The 20,264-nt window shown below is 36.9% G+C and overlaps 1 protein-coding gene across 1 annotated transcript in view; it reads left to right on the forward strand.

The window, feature by feature from the left end:
- The first annotated feature begins 490 nt into the window (after window positions 1–490).
- Window positions 491–20,264, forward strand: part of LOC134790968 (homeobox protein aristaless-like) — a 126,526-nt gene continuing 106,752 nt past the window's right edge. Inside the window, exon 1 of the mRNA XM_063761999.1 lies at window positions 491–755. Within this exon, the coding sequence (XP_063618069.1) occupies window positions 614–755 (142 nt within the window). The 5' untranslated portion in view covers window positions 491–613. The remainder of the gene's footprint in view (window positions 756–20,264) is intronic.

Genomic DNA, 20,264 nt, shown 5'->3' on the forward strand with positions numbered 1-20,264 from the left:
ATAAAAGTCGCCCGACATGCGGCATTACCATAAAATATCCCCTTAAAAACTCTCGACAAGTATTTTTCCCCGTTCCGTAAATTGCGTCTATGAAAATACTCTGATCCGGTATCAATAAACGCAATTACGGCTCATTAAAACAAATCGATTGTGTTAAAAAATCGCGCGTATCGAGTAATTGAAGTACGTGTATGGAGGCGGAGCTTACGCCTTGGAGGCGTAGGGAGGGCCGCGCGCCGCGATGGTCGGAGGGCCGGAGGCCAGTCGCTCGGCACTCGGCGGACTCGGCGCGCGTCGCGCGAATATTTTCGCACACGGAACAGTGACTGCAAAATACTAGTGCGGAACCGGATTTTTGAGTGGCGGTGGACATGTGACCGGAATGGATTCGGAAACTCTGTAACAGTGCCTTATTTGAACAACACAAGAAGACAAATCTTGTTTTTATGTATTTATATTTTTAAAACGACTTAATTGATTAAAACCATAGTAAAATTGTGATAATACCTCTCCAAAACAAACTCGCAATGTCCGCAAACTAAAATGCAAAAACAAATGACAGGCGGTCGGTTTGAACACTTTGAACTTAAACGGTCGACTTCCGAATTTGAAAATGGATCTGACGACGAGGCGAGGGGAGGAGGAGGCGGGGGGAGGGGGGCAGTGTGAGGTCACGAAGCCGGAGGTGAAGAAGACCAGCTCGTTCAGCATCAGGAACCTGATGGGGGATTCCGACGGCGCGAGCAACAGCGAAGGTAAGTGGTTCCACGGAAAAAAATGTAGAGACTAACGGCCCGATTCGAACTTTAAGATACGTCAGTTAATAGATCTAGAAAAGATATGGATTAGATATGGCAATGTCAAATGTGACGTTTCTTCAAACATAAACGTCACTTTTGACCCTGACACATATAATCCATATCGTTTCTAGATCTTTAACTGACGTATCTTAAAGTTCGAATCGGGCAGCTACTAACTCCTCATTTTAGTGTGGTCTGCGGGCTCAACACGGTTCCATTTTTATCGACTATCACTATGCGCGTCCCTTTCGCACTTACATACTTGTTAGAACGTGACAGGCATGGTGACAAGGGATAAAAACGCGACCGTGCTAAGCCGCCTGGTTTTATACATTTGGGATGGGATACTAAAGGAACTAGCTAGTGAAAACACAAAATAGATAATACTAATAATCCTTCTTTGATCTTAATTAGTGCATTACATTTACGCATGATAATATGACCATTAGATGTAAACTACAAGGATGTATATTTTTAATACGTAGAGTGAAAATACGCCAACGGGTAAATAAAAAGTCGGTAAATAAAATTTGATACAATTTATGAATTCCTTGCGGTAATAGCGGTAAAAGCGGTCGTGGCCGAGTGGATATAACGCCCGACTTTCAATCCGGAGGTCGCGGGTTCAAATCCTGGCTCGTACCAATGAGTTTTTCGGAACTTATGTACGAAATATCATTTGATATTTACCACTAGCCATCCACTAGCTTTTCGGTGAAGGAAAACATCGTGAGGAAACCTGCATACATCTGCGAAGAAATTCAAAGGTGTATGTGAAGTCCCCAATCCGCATTGGGCTAGCGTGGGGACTATAGCCCAAGCCCTCTCGCGCATGAGAGGAGGCCTGTGCGCAACAGTGGGGCGTATATAGGTTGAATTATTATTATTTTTATGAATTACTTAGTCATTCATTTTTTACAAAAAGGTGTCGTTCCAACAGCTCAAAAATGGCTTATGCCATCCGAAGGGTTAAGCAATGTACCTATATATATATTTATTTTTAATAGGTGTATTTATAAACGCAAAATCATTTTTACGATAAGTGATGAAAATAAAACAGTAACGGTATTTTATTTTATAATAGGTATATAGGTATGTTAAATTTTTCGCAACTTCAACTTCAACTTCAAAAATAATTTATTCAAGTAGGCTTAATAATAAATTAATAAGCACTTTTGACATGTCATACAAAGTATACGTAAATATTACAATCATTGTTTAAAACACAAATAATAATAATAAAAAACAATACAATTGGTAACAATTAACAATAAATAAAAAGACAATGTCAAACACAAAAAAAAATATAAAAGTCAGCGGAAACAATATAAATAATAGGAGTGCGTAAGTCAACTCAGTCCCAGGCATTTTTGTCATTTACATAATCCTTGATATTATAATAGGCTTTACAAATTAATCTATTCTTAATATGTTTCTTGAATCTATTCAATGGAAGTTCAGTTACACTACTTGGCAGTTTATTGTAGAACCGCACACAGTTACCCTTAAAAGAGTTTTTAATCTTTTGCAGACGTGTTGCAGGCACTGCCAGTTTGTCCTTGTTTCTGGTATTAATGTTATGTATGTCACAATTCCTTTTGAAGTCATCTATATGTTTATGGACATATACAATATTTTCATAAATGTATTGGGAGTATACGGTCAATATATTAATCTCCTTGAACTTATTTCTAAGCGAATCCCTAGCACTCATTTTATAGATCGAACGTATGGCGCGCTTTTGCAGAACAAAAATGGCATTGACATTAGCAGCACTACCCCAAAGCAAAATGCCGTATGGCATGATGCTGTGAAAGTAGGCAAAGTAAACCAATCTAGCTGTCTTTTCGTCTGTCAGGTGGCGTATTTTACATACTGCAAACGCTGCAGAACTGAGCTTGTTTGCGAGAACATTTAGGTGGGAACCCCATTGCAGCTTGGCATCTAATGTTAAACCCAGGAACACTGTATTGCTGGTTGGTTCTAGTTCCTCATCTTTGATGGTGACAGTCGTTTGTGTAGTTTTGACATTGGTAGTTACGAACCTTATATATTTAGTTTTCTTCCCATTCAACAATAGGTTATTGATGCTGAACCATTGTACTACATTTGATATAGCACTGTTTACGTGAACGTTGGCATCTTCGTGTCGTTTGACCTTAAAGATGAGGGAAGATTCGTCAGCAAACAGTACTATATCATGGTGATCCTTCACTAAATACGGTAAATCATTTATATAAATGAGAAACAGGAAGGGCCCCAATATGGAGCCCTGGGGTACGCCCATCGAAACCAGGGACCCAGGGGACCGTTTTCCATTCACGTCCACTCTTTGGATCCTCCCATCCAAATAGGATTTTAACAAATTCAGCGCTTTTCCTCTAACTCCGTAGAAATAAAGTTTCCTAACGAGTGTTTCGTGACTAACGCAGTCGAACGCCTTAGATAAGTCACAAAAAATGCCAATGGCATCATGTGACTCCTCCCAGGCTTCGAAAATATTTTTAACTAATTCTATTCCAGCGTCAATTGTCGATCGACCGCGAGTGAATCCAAATTGCTTATTGTGCATCAAATTGTTATTGTTAAAATGACTAAGTAACTGTGACAGTATTAATTTCTCAAAAATTTTGCTTAGTGTAGGCAGAACTGAAATGGGCCTGTAGTTAGTGGGATCAGTGGTAATACCCGTCTTAAATATAGGAGTAATTTTACTCTGCTTCATCAGGTCTGGAAACTCGCCACAGTCGACGCAATTGTTGAATATTTCTACTAAGTGAGGCACTAATAATTCAATTAGGGATTTAATTATGTGAACAGAAACCCCCCAAAGATCACTAGCTTTTTTGACATTAATAGAGCGAAATGCCTTAAGTACTTCTAGGTTAGTCACATGATCAAACTTAAATTCTATTAAACACTTTGGCAAATTTTTTTCTAACATTTCAGCGGCAGAAAAACTTGATGAGTTAAGATGCTTAGTCATGGTAACTGGTACATTAGTAAAGAAAGTTTCAAATTCAGCAATTTTACGTTTCGGGTCAATTAATCGGGACTTTCGCAAAGTCATGCATGCAACATGCAACCTATTTAAAAATATTTTAAAGAAGATTAGAATCAACTATCTACCTACTAAATCAACTACTTATGTACCTATATAACATGGTAGCCTGTAATAACTCAGTTACTACATACCTACCTATACCTATTAGAAATTATTTGTGAAAGATAAGAAAAAAACTCTCCGCATCAGGGAAGCTCCGGCCCGGACACGGCCCGGTCTAACTTGAGTCATCCTCGTATCTCGAAACTCATGATATCATCATCATTACCTATCACAATAATTTTATAGTGATTTTAATGACTTCACTAACGACTCTTACAAAGTAACGACAATTCCCTTGGAGCCGTGACACCTGACAGCTCATAAATGCATGTTTATGATTGCAATTACGGGCAATATAGCAGAAAGGTTTTGTGGGTCAAATCGTTTTAATTTATTATGCTTTGTTGCTAAGTATGTTAGATAATTATTGTTTTTATGTAAAGTAATTAGTAGTTAACTTGACACGTGTAAAATAGTGTTTAATTTGGCTTGCGGTGTCTATTTCAATGTCTTTAAAAATTTTAATAAAATAAAATAAAACTTTTAGGATAAGCAAATAAAAGAAGCATGTAAACGTGCTCAACAAAAAAAAAATTTTTTCGTAAAACAAAAAAAAGTAGGTGGATGAGTACTAAAATAAAATCCTGATGCCATACCTACTTCTAGTACTTCTTTATAACAATAGTAGATTATAGAACGGGAGATGAAAATATGGACACCAGTAGCATAAAGTCACCATTATTTGTAGAGCAGGAACAACACAACACAACAAAATGTATTATTTTTCTGTGTAAATAAACTCATAATGATTATTTGTCCATGTACCGGCTATTCCGGTTCTTCTACTACAAAGCCATCTGCCATCTAGAAAAAAACTCGCATTTCAAAGTGTGAAGCCGATAAAACTACAAGCTAATTACGATTGCGCAACATTTTTCACTTCAGGCAGTTCATTACCCTATCCGGCATCAACCCAATTTACCACTAAACTCACCTGTCCCAACCTACCCCCATCGGCTCCATACACGACAGTAATCACGAAACATACGGACAAAGCAAATTAAATCTTAATTTGAACAAGTTAAGGTTCCGTTTTGGAAAGTAAAAGAACACGTCGGTCGAGTCTGATTAAATTCTACAAACAATTGATTTTCAATCTTAAGTTGTAGAGTTTAAGTTTAGTTTTGATTGGATTTGGAATCGGGCTAATCGGGTAGCGGGATGTAGTCCAATTTAGTTCAGGAAATAAGTACTTATAGAAGTTGTGACGTCATAGGCTGGTACGGTTCGCTCGAGGATTCGTTTGATGGTCATTGTTATTGATAGCGAAGTTTATTCGGTTTGATTGTATATTCTCTATAATTTGGTAGAGGTACAGTCCGCATCATTAATAAGGCAATGTGACTACATGTCAAAAGTATTTGAATAAAATACTTTATATAATCAAAAGAGATACGTCTCTATATATGTAAAATAATTGGAGTATGACAGATATAGGTATAATTTAATAGATCTATTTTTAAGTACGAAATGTAGAGATGTAGAGTAATACTTATTTTTAAACTTATAGTTCCCGTCGTTTATTATTGTCCAAGGGATTTAATGTTATCTAACTCAAGGACTTAATTTATTGTTATTTGTAATTTGTCAGCTATGCATATTTTTATTTATGCGTTTTAGTGTTTTTTTTTAATGAAACGACTGCTCTCTGCTGGTTATTCTAAAATCACATACATCATTATACATACATACTATAAATCATTATTTATACATTTTGGCACATGTCAACCGTCAAATAATTAAAGTGGTTCACACTTCACAGCCGCCAGAATTTTATTTTTATTTTACTTTATTAGGTACACTAAACAGACATCGTACAATATCATGGGTAAGTAATACAATTGCACATTATGGCTTAAATCTAGCACGAGATCCAAAACAAGTGTACACAGCATGTTTTACAATTGAGCGGAAATATTACAAACTAATTAACACCATATTCCTATAGCTACAGTGAAAAATATCAGAGAAGAAATAACTATCTAAACATTACAATATAACGAGTAACGAACTTTACATTATAAAGACTATTAAACATCACTGAAACAAACTTAGAGGATTAAGGCAGATGTCATCAGTTAAGTGGGAGAAGAGGGGAAGAGGACGCCAGCCAAGCACTTCCTAAACCTAGCGATGTGAGGGTCAAAAATATCAATATCAGTATCAGTGCCCCTACCGCGATGATCCCCGGCTATTAAATCGTTATATTGGCGGCACATTCTTGTGATTGGATTATAGAATGAAGTGTTGTTTTTGTACACTCTAAGTGCGAAAAGTTTAGTGTTACGACCTCTAAATCTAGGCGTGTTAAAGGTAATGGATGATAATAGTGCAGGAGAGTCAATTTTTGAGTGTACAATTTTATATAAATTCAAAAAGTCAAACATCTTACGACGAGCCTCTAGTGTGGGGATATTGAACTTGATTAGTCGACTAGTATACGATCTGTACGTACGTAGAATGGCATCAGGTTACCGCCAGATCCGTAAAAAATACTGCAGTACGACAGAGCCACACACTTACGAGTATGGCACTGCATTTAAAAGGTCCTGTTAAAAATTTTCAATCTTAGCGCCACTTTCACCATCCCACTAACCCGGGGTTAACCCCAGTGTCAAATGGTACTGGTAACCATGGCAACTCCAGGTGCAAGTAGCGTGCGAGTAGGTAAGATAGTTAGTACCTATTTAGGTTTTTTAAATGTGCAATGTTGTAATTGTAATGTGTTTTTGTGAATATTAAATTATATGTTATGTTCAAGTCGGTGCAAACATAGCGTAGACGGACTTTAATGTAGGTACAATAAAATTTAATTACCTACATTTTCAACGCTAGTAGTGATATTAGTTATTACCTATTATTAAATAGTTTTTTATTTTATGGAATTACTGCAAGTATTTGCTATAAAGTCATGGTCTTTTTTACATAATATATACATTACTAAAGTACCTTCTAGAATCTAGTATAAAGTCCTTAAACAGAAAGAAATATGATTTTTAAACTACCTTATTACAAACATAATTAATGAGGCTTTACGACTTTACGTTAAACACTTATAATTTTTTCTGTTATATTAAAGGTACTAAAAATTATAGTAGGTAATAATGAGATATTATTAAATGATTACCTCGACGTAGGTAGTGAATATTATGGACAATAACAATACAAATTCTATTTAGAATTTGTTTTTGAAAATGAGCACGATTTATTAACGGCTGTTAACGGCTACAAATGTAGTTAATTGTATCGAATTTTTCAAAACATATGGCTATTATGCAGATAGTGCTAGTCATATCTATTATCTTCTTCTTCTTCTTCAACCTGGCGTTTTCCCGACCTAGCGCCAGGGTCCGCTTTCCTGCTTAATCTTCTCCGCTTTGCCCGGTCTTCGGCATCCTCAGTAGGCCAAGCACATGATTGGCGCAACGGTATCTCGACCCTCTTTAATTAATACAGTTAGAAAAAGACGGGTAGTCTATCTCGCGGCCGAGATACTGTCGCGCCAATCATGTGCTAGCCCGGCAAGTGTGAGATTGTTATCTTCCATGTCCGCGAGTCATATGTATTATAAGTAATTTGCTTAATTTCCTGCAATCACTCCACACTCACACACGTGGCTACACGTCTTAAAATCTCAATCGAGACTTCGACATACGTTCTAATTCGAATTTTAGTTATTCGATCTGATTCCGATACAATATTGATCTGTCAGTGTGAATAGTGACGTTTTTGGTTGAAGAAATGACACTTTTGTCATCAGTCATCAGTATCGTATCGGAATCAGGTCGCACGACTAAAACTCGAATTTTTAGCCCGATACTCGGTCGAGATTTCGAACTAGATTTTTTGCCCACGAGATGAATGCATCTCTCAGTGGAGGCTTTGCTTTGGTCACTTTCTTTCGTACAAACATGACATCTATTTCAGTGTTTAAATGCTTCTTTAGTTAGTATAGTAATTCAGCAATTAATAGATTTTAGCTCTTTATATTTTTTTATACAAGTGGTTTTATGTATTTTATATTTAAATTACACCTATTAAGGATATCCCAATGCAATTCGATTTCACATATCGTGTGTGGATATCGGTTTCACTTTCATATAAGTGCAATAAATGTCTAGTATAATTTATAACTATTTAGGTTGTAGTCTAATCAACAAAGAAAATTAGCAGTGACAGTGTTTTACATAGTACATATTTGCTAGGTAGTTTTGATGGATAAGATGCTCCTCCTGGAGTTGTCCCGGCTTTTTGCCACGGCTCATGAAAGCCGGGGTCCGCTTGGCAACTAATCCGAAGAATTGTCGTAGGTACTACTTTTTCCAAATCTACTGCCATTTGATCTTTCGGCCCAGATGGGAAACTAAGCCATATTGGATTTGGGATTAGTCAAACTGCCCCACGATGTTTTCTTTCATCGAAAAGCGACTGGTAAATATAAAATCATATATCGTACGTAAGTTCCGAAAAACTAGTTGGTACCACGGGGTTCGAACCCGCAACCTCCTTATTGAAAATCGCACGCTCTTACCGCTAGGCTATTTATTCTTGATTGAAATAATATTCAGAGCATATAATATATGTTGATGCGTAACTGTGAATGTTAAATTTTATTAGATTTTTACATGCAAAATTACAATTACTTTAGTGTTAATGGTAATTACAATTACGTTAGTGCTAATTAATGTTAATTGCTTAGTAATTAATTAAGTTTGGAATAACGCAATGTATCCGTCTTATTTCAAGGTTAATCAACCCTTACAGTTTTATATAAGTTCGAAAACCGTTTTTTTGACAATTAAACAAATCTAAAACTCTTCATCTTAGACCTAAACAGAAAAAAAACAACACTTAATGCGAAAACAATTTCATTTGTGGTTTAAGATGCACAGTATATTATTTGGAATGGTACTTCATCTTCAAATACACATGATATCAGATCAAGACTACGTACTATATACTCACCTATTAATTTAATATTGGAAATTATCATGTAGACTCTACATACGATACACTCTACATTGTAGAGTAAAAAGTTACCTTTAATTGGACCTACTTATCTTGAGTTATGTATATCCGGAAAGTGCGTTGAAAATGAAAATTTTGCATATACCCTACTATATTACTAGTATTATAATGCGATACTAACTCTGTCTGTCTGTCTGTTGTCTCATCACGCTTAATTAGCTGAACCGATTTGGATGAAATTCGGTATAGAGATAGTATGAGACCGGAGAACAAAGGATAGCTTTTATCAATCATAATTCATAATAGTCATTCTACGCAAACGATTTCGCGGGCAGAAACTAGTTATAATTATTATTACTATTTAATCAAATGAAGTGCGAAGAAAACCGATTAAAATTGTTAATGAATACCTACTTAGCACTTAAAAATCAATTGCCTATTGATATACATTTATTGTAGTGGTTAATGACTTAGAAACTGTATGCGTACGCGTGGAAATATAAAATATATGTTGTTGTTTGTGGTAATTGTGGGAAATCGCGCTTCGGGGTAATATGTCAGTAATAGATAGGAAAATCATAATAATTCAGCCTATGTACATCCCACTGCTGGACACAAACCTCCTGTCATGCGCCAAAGGGCTTGGGCTATAGTTCCCACGCTGGTTCAACCCGAGTGCTCCCGAGAGTCGGTCAGGGTCTCCGTCTCCGGCGTGTCTTCGTCGGTCGGAGTGGACCCCAAGGGGACCCGCAGGACTCTCAGCTCTGGCTTGCCTTCATTGGCCGTCCAGAGAGGAGTCGCTAGAGCTATATGCTCCAGGGGTGGAAGTGTTAAAGGGCATAACGCCGCGAGTAACTTCGGAGAAAGCGCAGCACCACCTCTCGACACCCCTGAGCCGCTCATGCCGGTGTTGCGCCTGGCCGTCTTCACGATGGCGCATCAGGTGCCCATTTCTAACGAGTGGCGAGTCACCGCCTGCCTCGATAACACTGTATAACACAATGTTATGGCAGGTGTCCGGAACTCTTAGCAATAGCCCAGATTTATTTTCCACCCAAATTTAAACCATAGACCAGGACTCTTTCCATTTTTAGCTCCCAATGCCTGCTGAAACCGGTTTACGGGTATCTATTTATGTACCCGTGAATGGGTTCCAGCAGGCGTTCTACATGAAATCAAAGCTCTCTAAACGGCCTCTACGTGTTGGATCTATATCCCCACGCACGCCTTATAAATGACCGGGCTTAAAAACCCGAGAGTTTGTAACGGAAATACAAATAATAATAATAATAAGGAGAAGGACAAGTCCAGTAAGTACCTAGACTTGGCTCACGAGATAACCGCCATGTGGGATGTTGATTCGACGATCATTGTCCCGATAGTCGTTTCAGTGAACGGTCTAATAGCGAAGAGTCTCGACCAACATCTTGAGAGACTCTCGCTAGGTGGTTGGATCAAGGGTCAGATGCAGAAGGCGGTGATCTTGGACACGGCGCGGATAGTCCGCCGGTTCCTCTCTCTGCGGCCCTGACCACCGGTAGCTTGGGCCCTGCCCCGCTGCTGGCGGCACCCTAGGTTAGGTTTTTTATAATGTGTTTATATTAATTTTTATTGTTTTGTAAGTGTTTTTATATTTTACTTTTATATTCATATTATAAATAACCTAACTTAAGATGAGAAATGAATAAAGAGAATAATAATAATAGGCAGGCGTCCGGTTTTTTACCCCATAGCTCAGTACTTAGTCCATCGCTTTCACCCAATAACCTAGTTCATTTTAGATACCATCAACTCTCAATAGCCCTTACACCCTGGCGGGTGCTGCCTCTGCGTGCGTCCCATGACACGGGTAAGGGCAGCATCCGCTCGGTGTACCCCTTACATTTCATTAAAGCGTCAAAAGGGCCTCTACGTGTTGGCTTCGGCTCCGCGTACATCTCCCAAAGGTCCGGAACACCATTGTTCCGTGATGGGAAAGACATACAATAATAATAAAATCATTTATTTCAGGCAAAGCCCATCAAAGTGTTAGTATCTGTACAAAGCAAAACTTAAGACTATTGTTAATAAAATACAGAGTCAGAGAGAGAGAGAGAGAGAGATATGTAGGTACGTACATGCGGCCCACACCAATTTTGGTGGCTAGCAGTAGTGGTTGCCGCGCACCGCTACGGAACGGACGACTGCTTGCGCTTTGTTGGAGAGTGAACCTTCTCTCATAGAGTTAATATTTGAGTGCTGGTACTAGTTTTCATGGCTAAAAATTGTAATACAAAGAAAATAGAGCGAGTAGATGTTTTTCATGAAAAACTTTTCCTCGCTCTAATTTCTTTAATTCATTAAAATTTCTAGCAACAAAACCTAGTACCATATTACATATGTTACTTGAATGCTCATTTCAAATTTCATGTTATTTAAGAAGGTAGTTTTAAAATGAGAGCGCAACATCGATTGTATGGAGGCGGCCAGGTTTGTATGACTCTTAAGCATCCCTATAACATTTCTTATCTTTAATACCTTTTTGAATAAAGATAAAGATAGTTTATTAATATTATTTAAGTAGGCATATTACAATGCGCTTAACTATGAACGTCAAATAAAGCTTCACCGGCTCCAACCCTACACCTCTGCCTCGAGAAGATTTAAATCCCCCATCGCCCCTCCTCAATTGGAGGAGGGTATCCCAATATGGGACCGGCAACAAACTGGGCGGGACACATCTTTTCAAAACATAACATCTTATAATTAACATAAATTCATAAAGTATGCTGTACTTATTTTTTCTTACCTCATAGGTTAGTTTTAGCATCGAACATAATTGTATTTAGTAATTCCACCAACGTATATTCGATTACAATAAAATTACTCGCATTTGCGTATTTTTTAACCGCCAGCATGTATGTAGATGTGCACATTTCCATAATAATTGATAGGCGTGATATCGATAAGCCGTATGGATATCAAGTTGCAAGGTCACTTATGTCGTTTAAGATACGTGACTTTAAAAGACAGGTGGTATAGGAAAGTGTAGGGAACATGGGTTATATTCTGCGTAGTGATGTCCCTTTTATGGGAATGTTCCCTTTTCAGTTGAACATGACGGGCGACAGAAAGGTATGGAAGAAAAAGACATGCTGCTAGTGTCCCAAGTGAACGGGACAAGGGCAAGAGAATGACGATAATCATTTTATTTTGACTTTTGGCTTATTATTTAATTACACAAACGGATCTACCGCGATATAATTTCATTGTTTTTACCATAAATCCTTCCATCATCATTCATCATCATTTTTCATTGTTTCATTGTTTTTTTCTTGTTTGTTTGTGGTATCTTTCCGTGACCAGAGCTGCTGCAACGCTGCAACTCAGCTGAAACGTCGTAATTTAAGGTAAAAACAATGAAATTATATCGCGATAGACCCGTTTGTGTAATTAAATATGTATTCAAAACGCGAGAGTTTAAGGTGTTATTTTGGCTCATTTTGTTTAGACTGTTGCCTTGTTGCGTCAGAGAGATGATGGCAGATCATAAAAACCAGGTGTGGAGCATCCACATCCACCGATGATCACGATCCTTAGTCATGTTGAGCGACTACAGAGAGAGAGAGAGTTGCCTTGAAGCGGTAGATTAAGCATGTATTAGGAAGGTAGCCTGGAGAAAATCCAGAAATCCTCCTAGAACATACGGGGCTACAAGTTTGTGCTCCAGTGGGAATGAAAAACCGGTTTGATTCAACCTGATATATGGTACGTGAGTAACATATACGACCCATTAAAATATTTACTCGTATACCGTTTAGAATCGGGTGCTAGGCGCCGCAAACATTGAAATGCGAAGATCATCTATCGCTCGATTATTGCAAGAGCGGGCATGGTGAAACATGGCGACATACGTTCTGTTTTGTCAAAGATGGACATAGCTATGATGGTTTCTAAGCTGTGCAAATATGTAGGTGGCATCCAAAAATAAGAAGAAAGCAAGATACTGCTTTCTTCTTATTTTTGGATGCCAGATATGGCATACTATATTAATTAATGTAAAATATTTAATTTGCAGCACTTTTAACCGAAATAACTATATTTTTAGATGAAAATTATTATTGTAAGTCACTGTGGCGAAGTCCGGCATACTTTAGTTTTTTTGTCTTTGGAGTGATCTAGTTCCGTTAATTATTCACCTATGTTACTGCTTGTAATCGCATACGATGAAGAATTTAATAATTAATAGTTTAGCCTTAGTGACAGATCATTTCAAGCACAAATTAAGCAAAAAAAATGGCATTATTTAAAATTCGGCGAGTAGACGGACTTCCCGTGCAGTTTAATAAGGGAAGTCCGTCTAGTTATGATATCAGCCAATCTATGGGTGCGTATATGTTCGTAGTCAAATTCCTAAAAAGAACGGATCAAGACAATGAAAAGTGTATTTTAAACTTGTTAATATACGGTTCAGATTCGAAATAAACACCATTTTTCTAAAACAAAGGCAAGTCCGGCATATACTACCAAAATGGGGTGGTAAACCTTTTTTGGTAAATAGTTAAACATAATTATTTTTTTGATTTCCGAAATAAAAGATCAATAGTAATTTTCAAATGAATTTTAATCGTTTCTTTTAATTTACTGAGATCAAAATTTAATAAAGTAACATCATGCGCAAAGTTAGGAGGATTTTTTGATACCTTATCAAATCGTTATAATATTAAAGTCGCAAAAACAGTTGGTTATCTCTGATTTAACGAAAGTCCGGCATATGACGGACTTGCCTTGAACATAATAGACGGACTTTCCAACTTAGTCAAATTTTAATATGATAAATTGTGGAACGTATAATTACAAAACTAAGCTAATTTCTGATATTTTAAAAATAGAATAAAGACAACTGGTTCTTATGCTACCTACGTAGTTACTTTCTGATGCACAATCTTTTCAAAAACTATTTTTAACAATTTTTTTTCGAACGGCTGTCGCACTATGACTTCGAGTTCAAAACACGAAATTACTTGTTGAGGTGGATTGCTCTGAAGTTGGTTGTCACAGCGCCATCTGTTTTACAGTGACGGAACTAGCGCGAAAAACTGGTTAATCCACTGGACTCCAAAGTCGCATACGCCTTCAAATTCAAAAGTTATAACGTGTTGACGGACTTGCCTTGTAGACGGACTTGCCCACAGTGACCTTAAGTTTTTTACATATGTACCTAATAATGTCCTATAATATTTATTTATTTATTAATTTACTTATTTATTTATATAAGTATTTTACAAATATTTCTAGCAATATTTCCATTACTTTTAAAACATCCTCTAACGTTTTTGAAAATTATACCATTCTAAGTACATTTCCTTGGACATTACATGAAGAAATAAACACCTTATGAAATAAAATAAAAACATAATTTGGATTTTGTTTCAACGAAGGAATCGAATTTAACGTTCTCCGTGTAGTTTGAGTATTCCCTCGGCACATCACTACGCAGAAAACATGGCCATATTTTGCGTAGGAACGTTTTTGCGTTACAATTTGTTATGATATGGGCAACAAAGCGGTAAATACATTATCGTGGCATCGATCATGTATTGTTACGAACACGGAACGTTAAACTGTGACCTTTTTGTGGGTTGACAATGACTGTTGTGATGTTATTATGACTATCGATAAACTTGTTAGTATGAAGCAAAATATAATCGTGGTGATATAATATATTATGAAACATTACCACAATTATTTGAATAAATACTAACCCTTTTTGAGGTGTAAGTATAGTTCTTCCATTTTTCTGTTTAATGTTTGGCAAGGGCGAGGAAGTACCTACATAAGTATTACGGTATTACTTTCCTTACTTATAAACTTATACCTATGACCATTTATAGTCTATAAAAATGTGAGATATTTTTTCCATTTCCCTTTATGACTGCTCTGAAAAGAACGATGTTATAGAGACGTTAGAAGAATATCACTATATCTATCACTGTATTTCAAATGCATGCTATGCCACAGAAATTTACGTACAATACCATTTCTTTCTACATACAGATAAGTGCATTCATCCCTTCATCGTCACTAAATTGAATAAAAAAATATTGTTGTTACTTGTTATGTTGCTAAAAAATAATTTAATTATAATCGCCTCATGTCTAAACGCAGTCATATCCATCAAAGGAGTAATAATGCGCTTTAACATCCTACATTAATTACAAAGACGGACATTACAAGATTGCCTACATTTTTTAGAACATCTGTTCCATTGCGTGTTCTTACCATCGTAATATTGACTGTCAGGTCTTCATTACCACTAATGCTTGTGTCTTCCCTTGCATTTCAATTGATCGTACACCCAGCAACATATTTTAATTTTATACTAACCTCTATAGCTATAACTATAAGGTTCACTCATGTTGCTTACTGTCCCTTAATTACAAGTATAAAATGTTCTTTTTCATACAACATAATCGCATGGCGAGCTATAATGAGAAAGTGCAGCGAAATTTATAAGTACATGAATCGGCTTACTTATGTATCAGGTTATTAAATGTACTAGCACCTCTTTCGATTTATATCGCGGTATAAAAACTTCATTAAGTACTCGTTCGTGAGTGGAGTAAATGAGTTTGAAGTAGGTGGATATAATATCGATTGAAATGGATCTGCGGTGCAACGGTGCATTCATTTGTTTTGAAATTATAGACGGGCAATATAAGGGTTTATTTAATGGATTGTTGACAACAATATGTGATCCAATGTTGTTATAAACTTATGGCGTTATACATAAACTCGCTACATGCCTCTTTAGCTATTAATCGGTTGTCTTAAGGGGGGCCTGTCGCAAATTTTTTACACGTTTTAGTCAAGAGCATCATGAAGAAAATGACACGAAAACTAGACTATATGTGCAAGGCCAGACACTGACTTAAAAGGTTAAAGTTGGCTCGATAGAAAAACATCCCTAAAACATGTCAATCTTTTTTAATTTTAATGATTTTGGTTAGAAAAATTATAGAATTAATATTTGGGCATTATCTATGAAAAGGGACCTTATTGTCGATGGCGCTTACGCCGCACAGCGTCGCCGTCGCCCGGCGGCATTGTATTTATATATCGGAGCATCGTTAATAAATTTAATAATGGCGTAAGCGCCATCGACAAAAAGGTCCCTTTTCATAATTAACGGCACATATACAAGAGAAAAAAGGTTATAAAAATCGGCCATTTGAAATATAAAGGTGTATTTTATATTTCACCCATCATTTGAAAGCCGTGGGCCCGTGGCACATGACGTATCCATTTAGCTCACCTCTGTGGCAAAATCCTTTACGCGACGCAAAGTGACAGTAATTCGATACAGTTTTGACAGCCGTGACAGCGCACTCGGTCAAAGCGCTTTCATATATTGTATGAAAATCAACAAAGGATTATTTTGATAACGGGTTGAAATCGCAAGCAGTTTAAGTAGTTTCTGGGTTATTAATTTTTATTGCAACATATGGAGGTTATCTTATATATTTATCGGTTTAAATACTTTTAATTTTATTTTAAGTGAGAGTATAATATAAATGCTGGGACCACCATCGAGTAATAGCCGTATTCTGATTTTAATTACAGGTTACCACCGTATCTATTTAAAAGTTAAGTTAGGTCAAGTATTTAAAACTTGTATAGGGACCGTGCGCGTTTGAAGGTCTGCCATCTTGTGGACTGAATCGGAAACATATTGTGCACAGCATGTACATTGGTATAGCCCTTTGCACCTCTGGGGTGCCATAGGACAACAACAACAACACTGCCAAAGCAAGTTTAGTGCTACCTTCTACCGTTCTCATCGATACGTTTTCTTGTGCATAGTAGGTTCCGCCATCTTGTGGGCTACATCGGAAGCATAAACGACACATTTACGCCTCGCGCCAAAAATCTGACGGCTCCTATGCTGCCCCCTATAGTTCATGCACGGGGCCCATAGCTTTTCGTATGACTTTTACGCCGCTAAACTTAAGTTTTGGTACATATACCTTGTCTTACTGTTCTTAAACTGCAAATAATAAAATAAATAAATAATTTAGCCTACATATATACGTCACTGCTGGGCACAGGCCTCTCAAGCATGAGAAGGCTTTGGCTATAGTTCAAACGCTGGCCCAATGCAGGTTGGGGACTTCATATACACCTTTGAATTTCTTTGCGGATGTATGCAGGTTTCCTCACGATCTTTGCCTTCATCGAAAAGCTATAAAATATGAGATGATATTCCGTACATAAGTTCCGACAAACTCATTGGTAGCCAGGATTTGAACCCGCGACCTCCGGATTGAAAGTCGGACGTCAGATCCACACAGCCACCACTGAAATAAAATTGTCTAGAAATTTAGAAAAACAAAAAATTCACAGGTTCTCGAAAATAAAGCATTGTTCTCATACGCTTGTTTTTTATATTTTATTTTTTCATCCCAACCCACGGTGTTTATTTAAATGTATCTAAATTATAATGTCATTAACTTAATACCTATAACATTTGTACGTCACACACTAATTTACATCTCCAAAGAATCCCAGCCATCTCAAACATGTACAAATTAAAAACAAACATTGATGCACAGGGACCTTTCCTTTAAATAAAGTGCAGATAACTTTACAAATGACTTATATTTTCTGGAATTTAAAGTACAAAAAACCACCACACGAATTCCAACCCTACTCACTTAGCTTAAGGTTGTATTTAGACTGTAATAACAAGTCCTTTATACAGGGTGACATGGAAATAAAAGGATTTAGAAGTGAGAGTTATCACGGCGACCCATTAGGCCGCACGCGCGAGACAGAAAAAAAACGAAAACAAAACAAAACGTTTTGTATGGGTCGTAAAAATAATGCCGTCTGGCAACTCTGGCAACACTGGCGACTCCTGTAGTCGGAGATAAGGGCTAGTAGCTTAGTGTTCGGAATTTTTGGAATGTTTTAAATGGAGATGTCAGGAGCCATTTGTTATTGAATTAGAGTAAAATTTGGGAGCTAGGTGGTCCTGTGTTTGACACAGTTCACTCGATGACGGTGGGTACCAAGTGTACAGTGCGACATGAAATAGTAGACATTAAATAAAATGGAACTAAATAATTTCACGGTGGGTACCAAGCGTACCGACATGAAATAGTAGACATTAAATAATGGAACTAAACAATTTTCTTACAGAATTGTTGCCATGTTGAAGCATTATACGTCAAAAATGTGACACGGAGAAAGTGGCGCCCTCCTTTATTTTCTACTATTTTATATCGCAGTGGACTGGACAAATTTTCCATGAGACGATATCCCTTCGCGCCTACATTTTTCAAATTAGCCGCCTTTTTCTACTGACAAGATCTGCTTGACCAACTATAGTAGGACGACTTCCTTGCAATCGCCAATTTTGGTAACATTACAGTTCAAGTGAGAAAAGGACATTTCCTATAAAGGCGCAACAGACTCTCTGGCAGGTCAGTACCTACATATGACACACATGCTGTAGATAGACGTAGTACACATGTATGTATTTAATTAACACCCTTTTAATTAAGTCAGGTGCTTTGGGATAACTTTGAAAGCGGGATAATTTTAAAAATCTCTTATATACCGATACTAAATTTTAAGCACTTTCCACTGTACTTATAGCCATAGTCTAATAAAACATGGTCTTCCATTCCCAGAGTGACACGGGCCTACGTCACAACAACATGGCCGCTATATATAGCGCTATCGCATATTATCATATAGCGCTGTCGCATGATGACGTAGGCCCGTGTCAGTTAGGTGACCTAGAAAAGACGGGAATGGAGTACCAGGCGGAGTATATTATTATACCATGCTTATAGCAACACTCACTAGCAACAACAATAAGCAAGATGAATTTGGCTGGACACGCTACCGTGCAATTCGATCTGCGTGTCTAGATACCTTGGTAATCATTGTATAGGTAGTAGCGTAAGAATTGTAAAAGTATGAAGTGCTACTAGTTTAGTAGACATTACCGATTTTCAAAATTACCCCGTTGATGAAGTTACCATTCACCTTATGCGCCTTCGCTGCATAAAATGAAATGTGAAGAAGTCAACAATCAAATAAAAATACAATTTCAGCAGCCATCGAATTGCGCCCATATAGTGCAGAATAGCAGGCCATATTTTATTCATAATGGCTACGCCATAATTAATGGTCTAATAAACCCGTCTAACAGAGTAACACGCATGAATAGTTTATTGTTTATCACTTGCAGTTTTCCACAGTTGTTAAATGCATTTGGGTTTCTTTAATACGACTTACGTGAGGAAATAAGTAAGTTTAGAGCGCTTACTCCATATACGAGTATGGCAACCCTTGCTTATTATGAGTATATAATGAGTTGTGATACGGGAGGTATGTATAATAACATTAAATGGATTAATTCATGTATGTATGAAGTGAGCGCTCTAAGTTCAATTACGAATGTTTATCTATGGTTAGAGTATAGAGACAGAGAGAGGTACCAAAGCTCCTGGAGGACCTTAGATTTGGATGAACGCTTTATCGTCTGTCAGCGTGGTTTTCCCTTTCTAATAGTATTTATTTACGTATGTAAATACGAATGCATGCATTAGAGAAGATCTATACTATATCCACAAAATAGTCAAGCTTATAATAGAAATATAATTGGCAGAAAAAACTGAAAAGCATGAAAATTTTAAATTAAATGTCCTTTACCTATTTTGTTTTACTAACCAAATGAGAATCGCGCTTCACTATAGACTTTTGGTGTGTAAATAACATTAAGTTTTTGCCTTCACTGAACCCGTTTTCCGGCAATTTTATGAACAAGATACACCATTAGCAGATAAGAAATATAAAATAAAACAAACAGCTGCCATAATTTGCTTGCTAACGACAGTCTTATCTAGCAAATTAAAATGCGATTTGGCACAGCACAATACTTCATATAACTTCACGCTTAAAAATAGAATAAAGTCCCATGTTACTTTACTATACTTTAGATCGATAGGCACTTACGTCGCGAAGCGTAAGCATTTATATCGACACAGTGTCGGTAATGGCGTATCAGCCAACAATCTTAAAGTTCATTTTTAATATGGAACAAACCATATCCACTTAAGACTTTGTGGTATTAAGAACGGATACATATTGTCACTAGACTTCGATTTTATCAGTTGATAGTATGTTACTTAATTTCTCGAAATGGTTCTTGTGGAATTAGTGTCAAGACTACGCTAATGGCAGCTTTGAAGGCTTAGTACTAAGTTATCTATCAAATAGTACCTGGTAAAGTGTTGTAAAAGCGATTAGGAACGTTTAAGTGAAGGTAAAAATGTAGC

This window comes from Cydia splendana, chromosome 5, assembly GCF_910591565.1.
Source record: "Cydia splendana chromosome 5, ilCydSple1.2, whole genome shotgun sequence".
NCBI lineage: Eukaryota > Metazoa > Arthropoda > Insecta > Lepidoptera > Tortricidae > Cydia > Cydia splendana.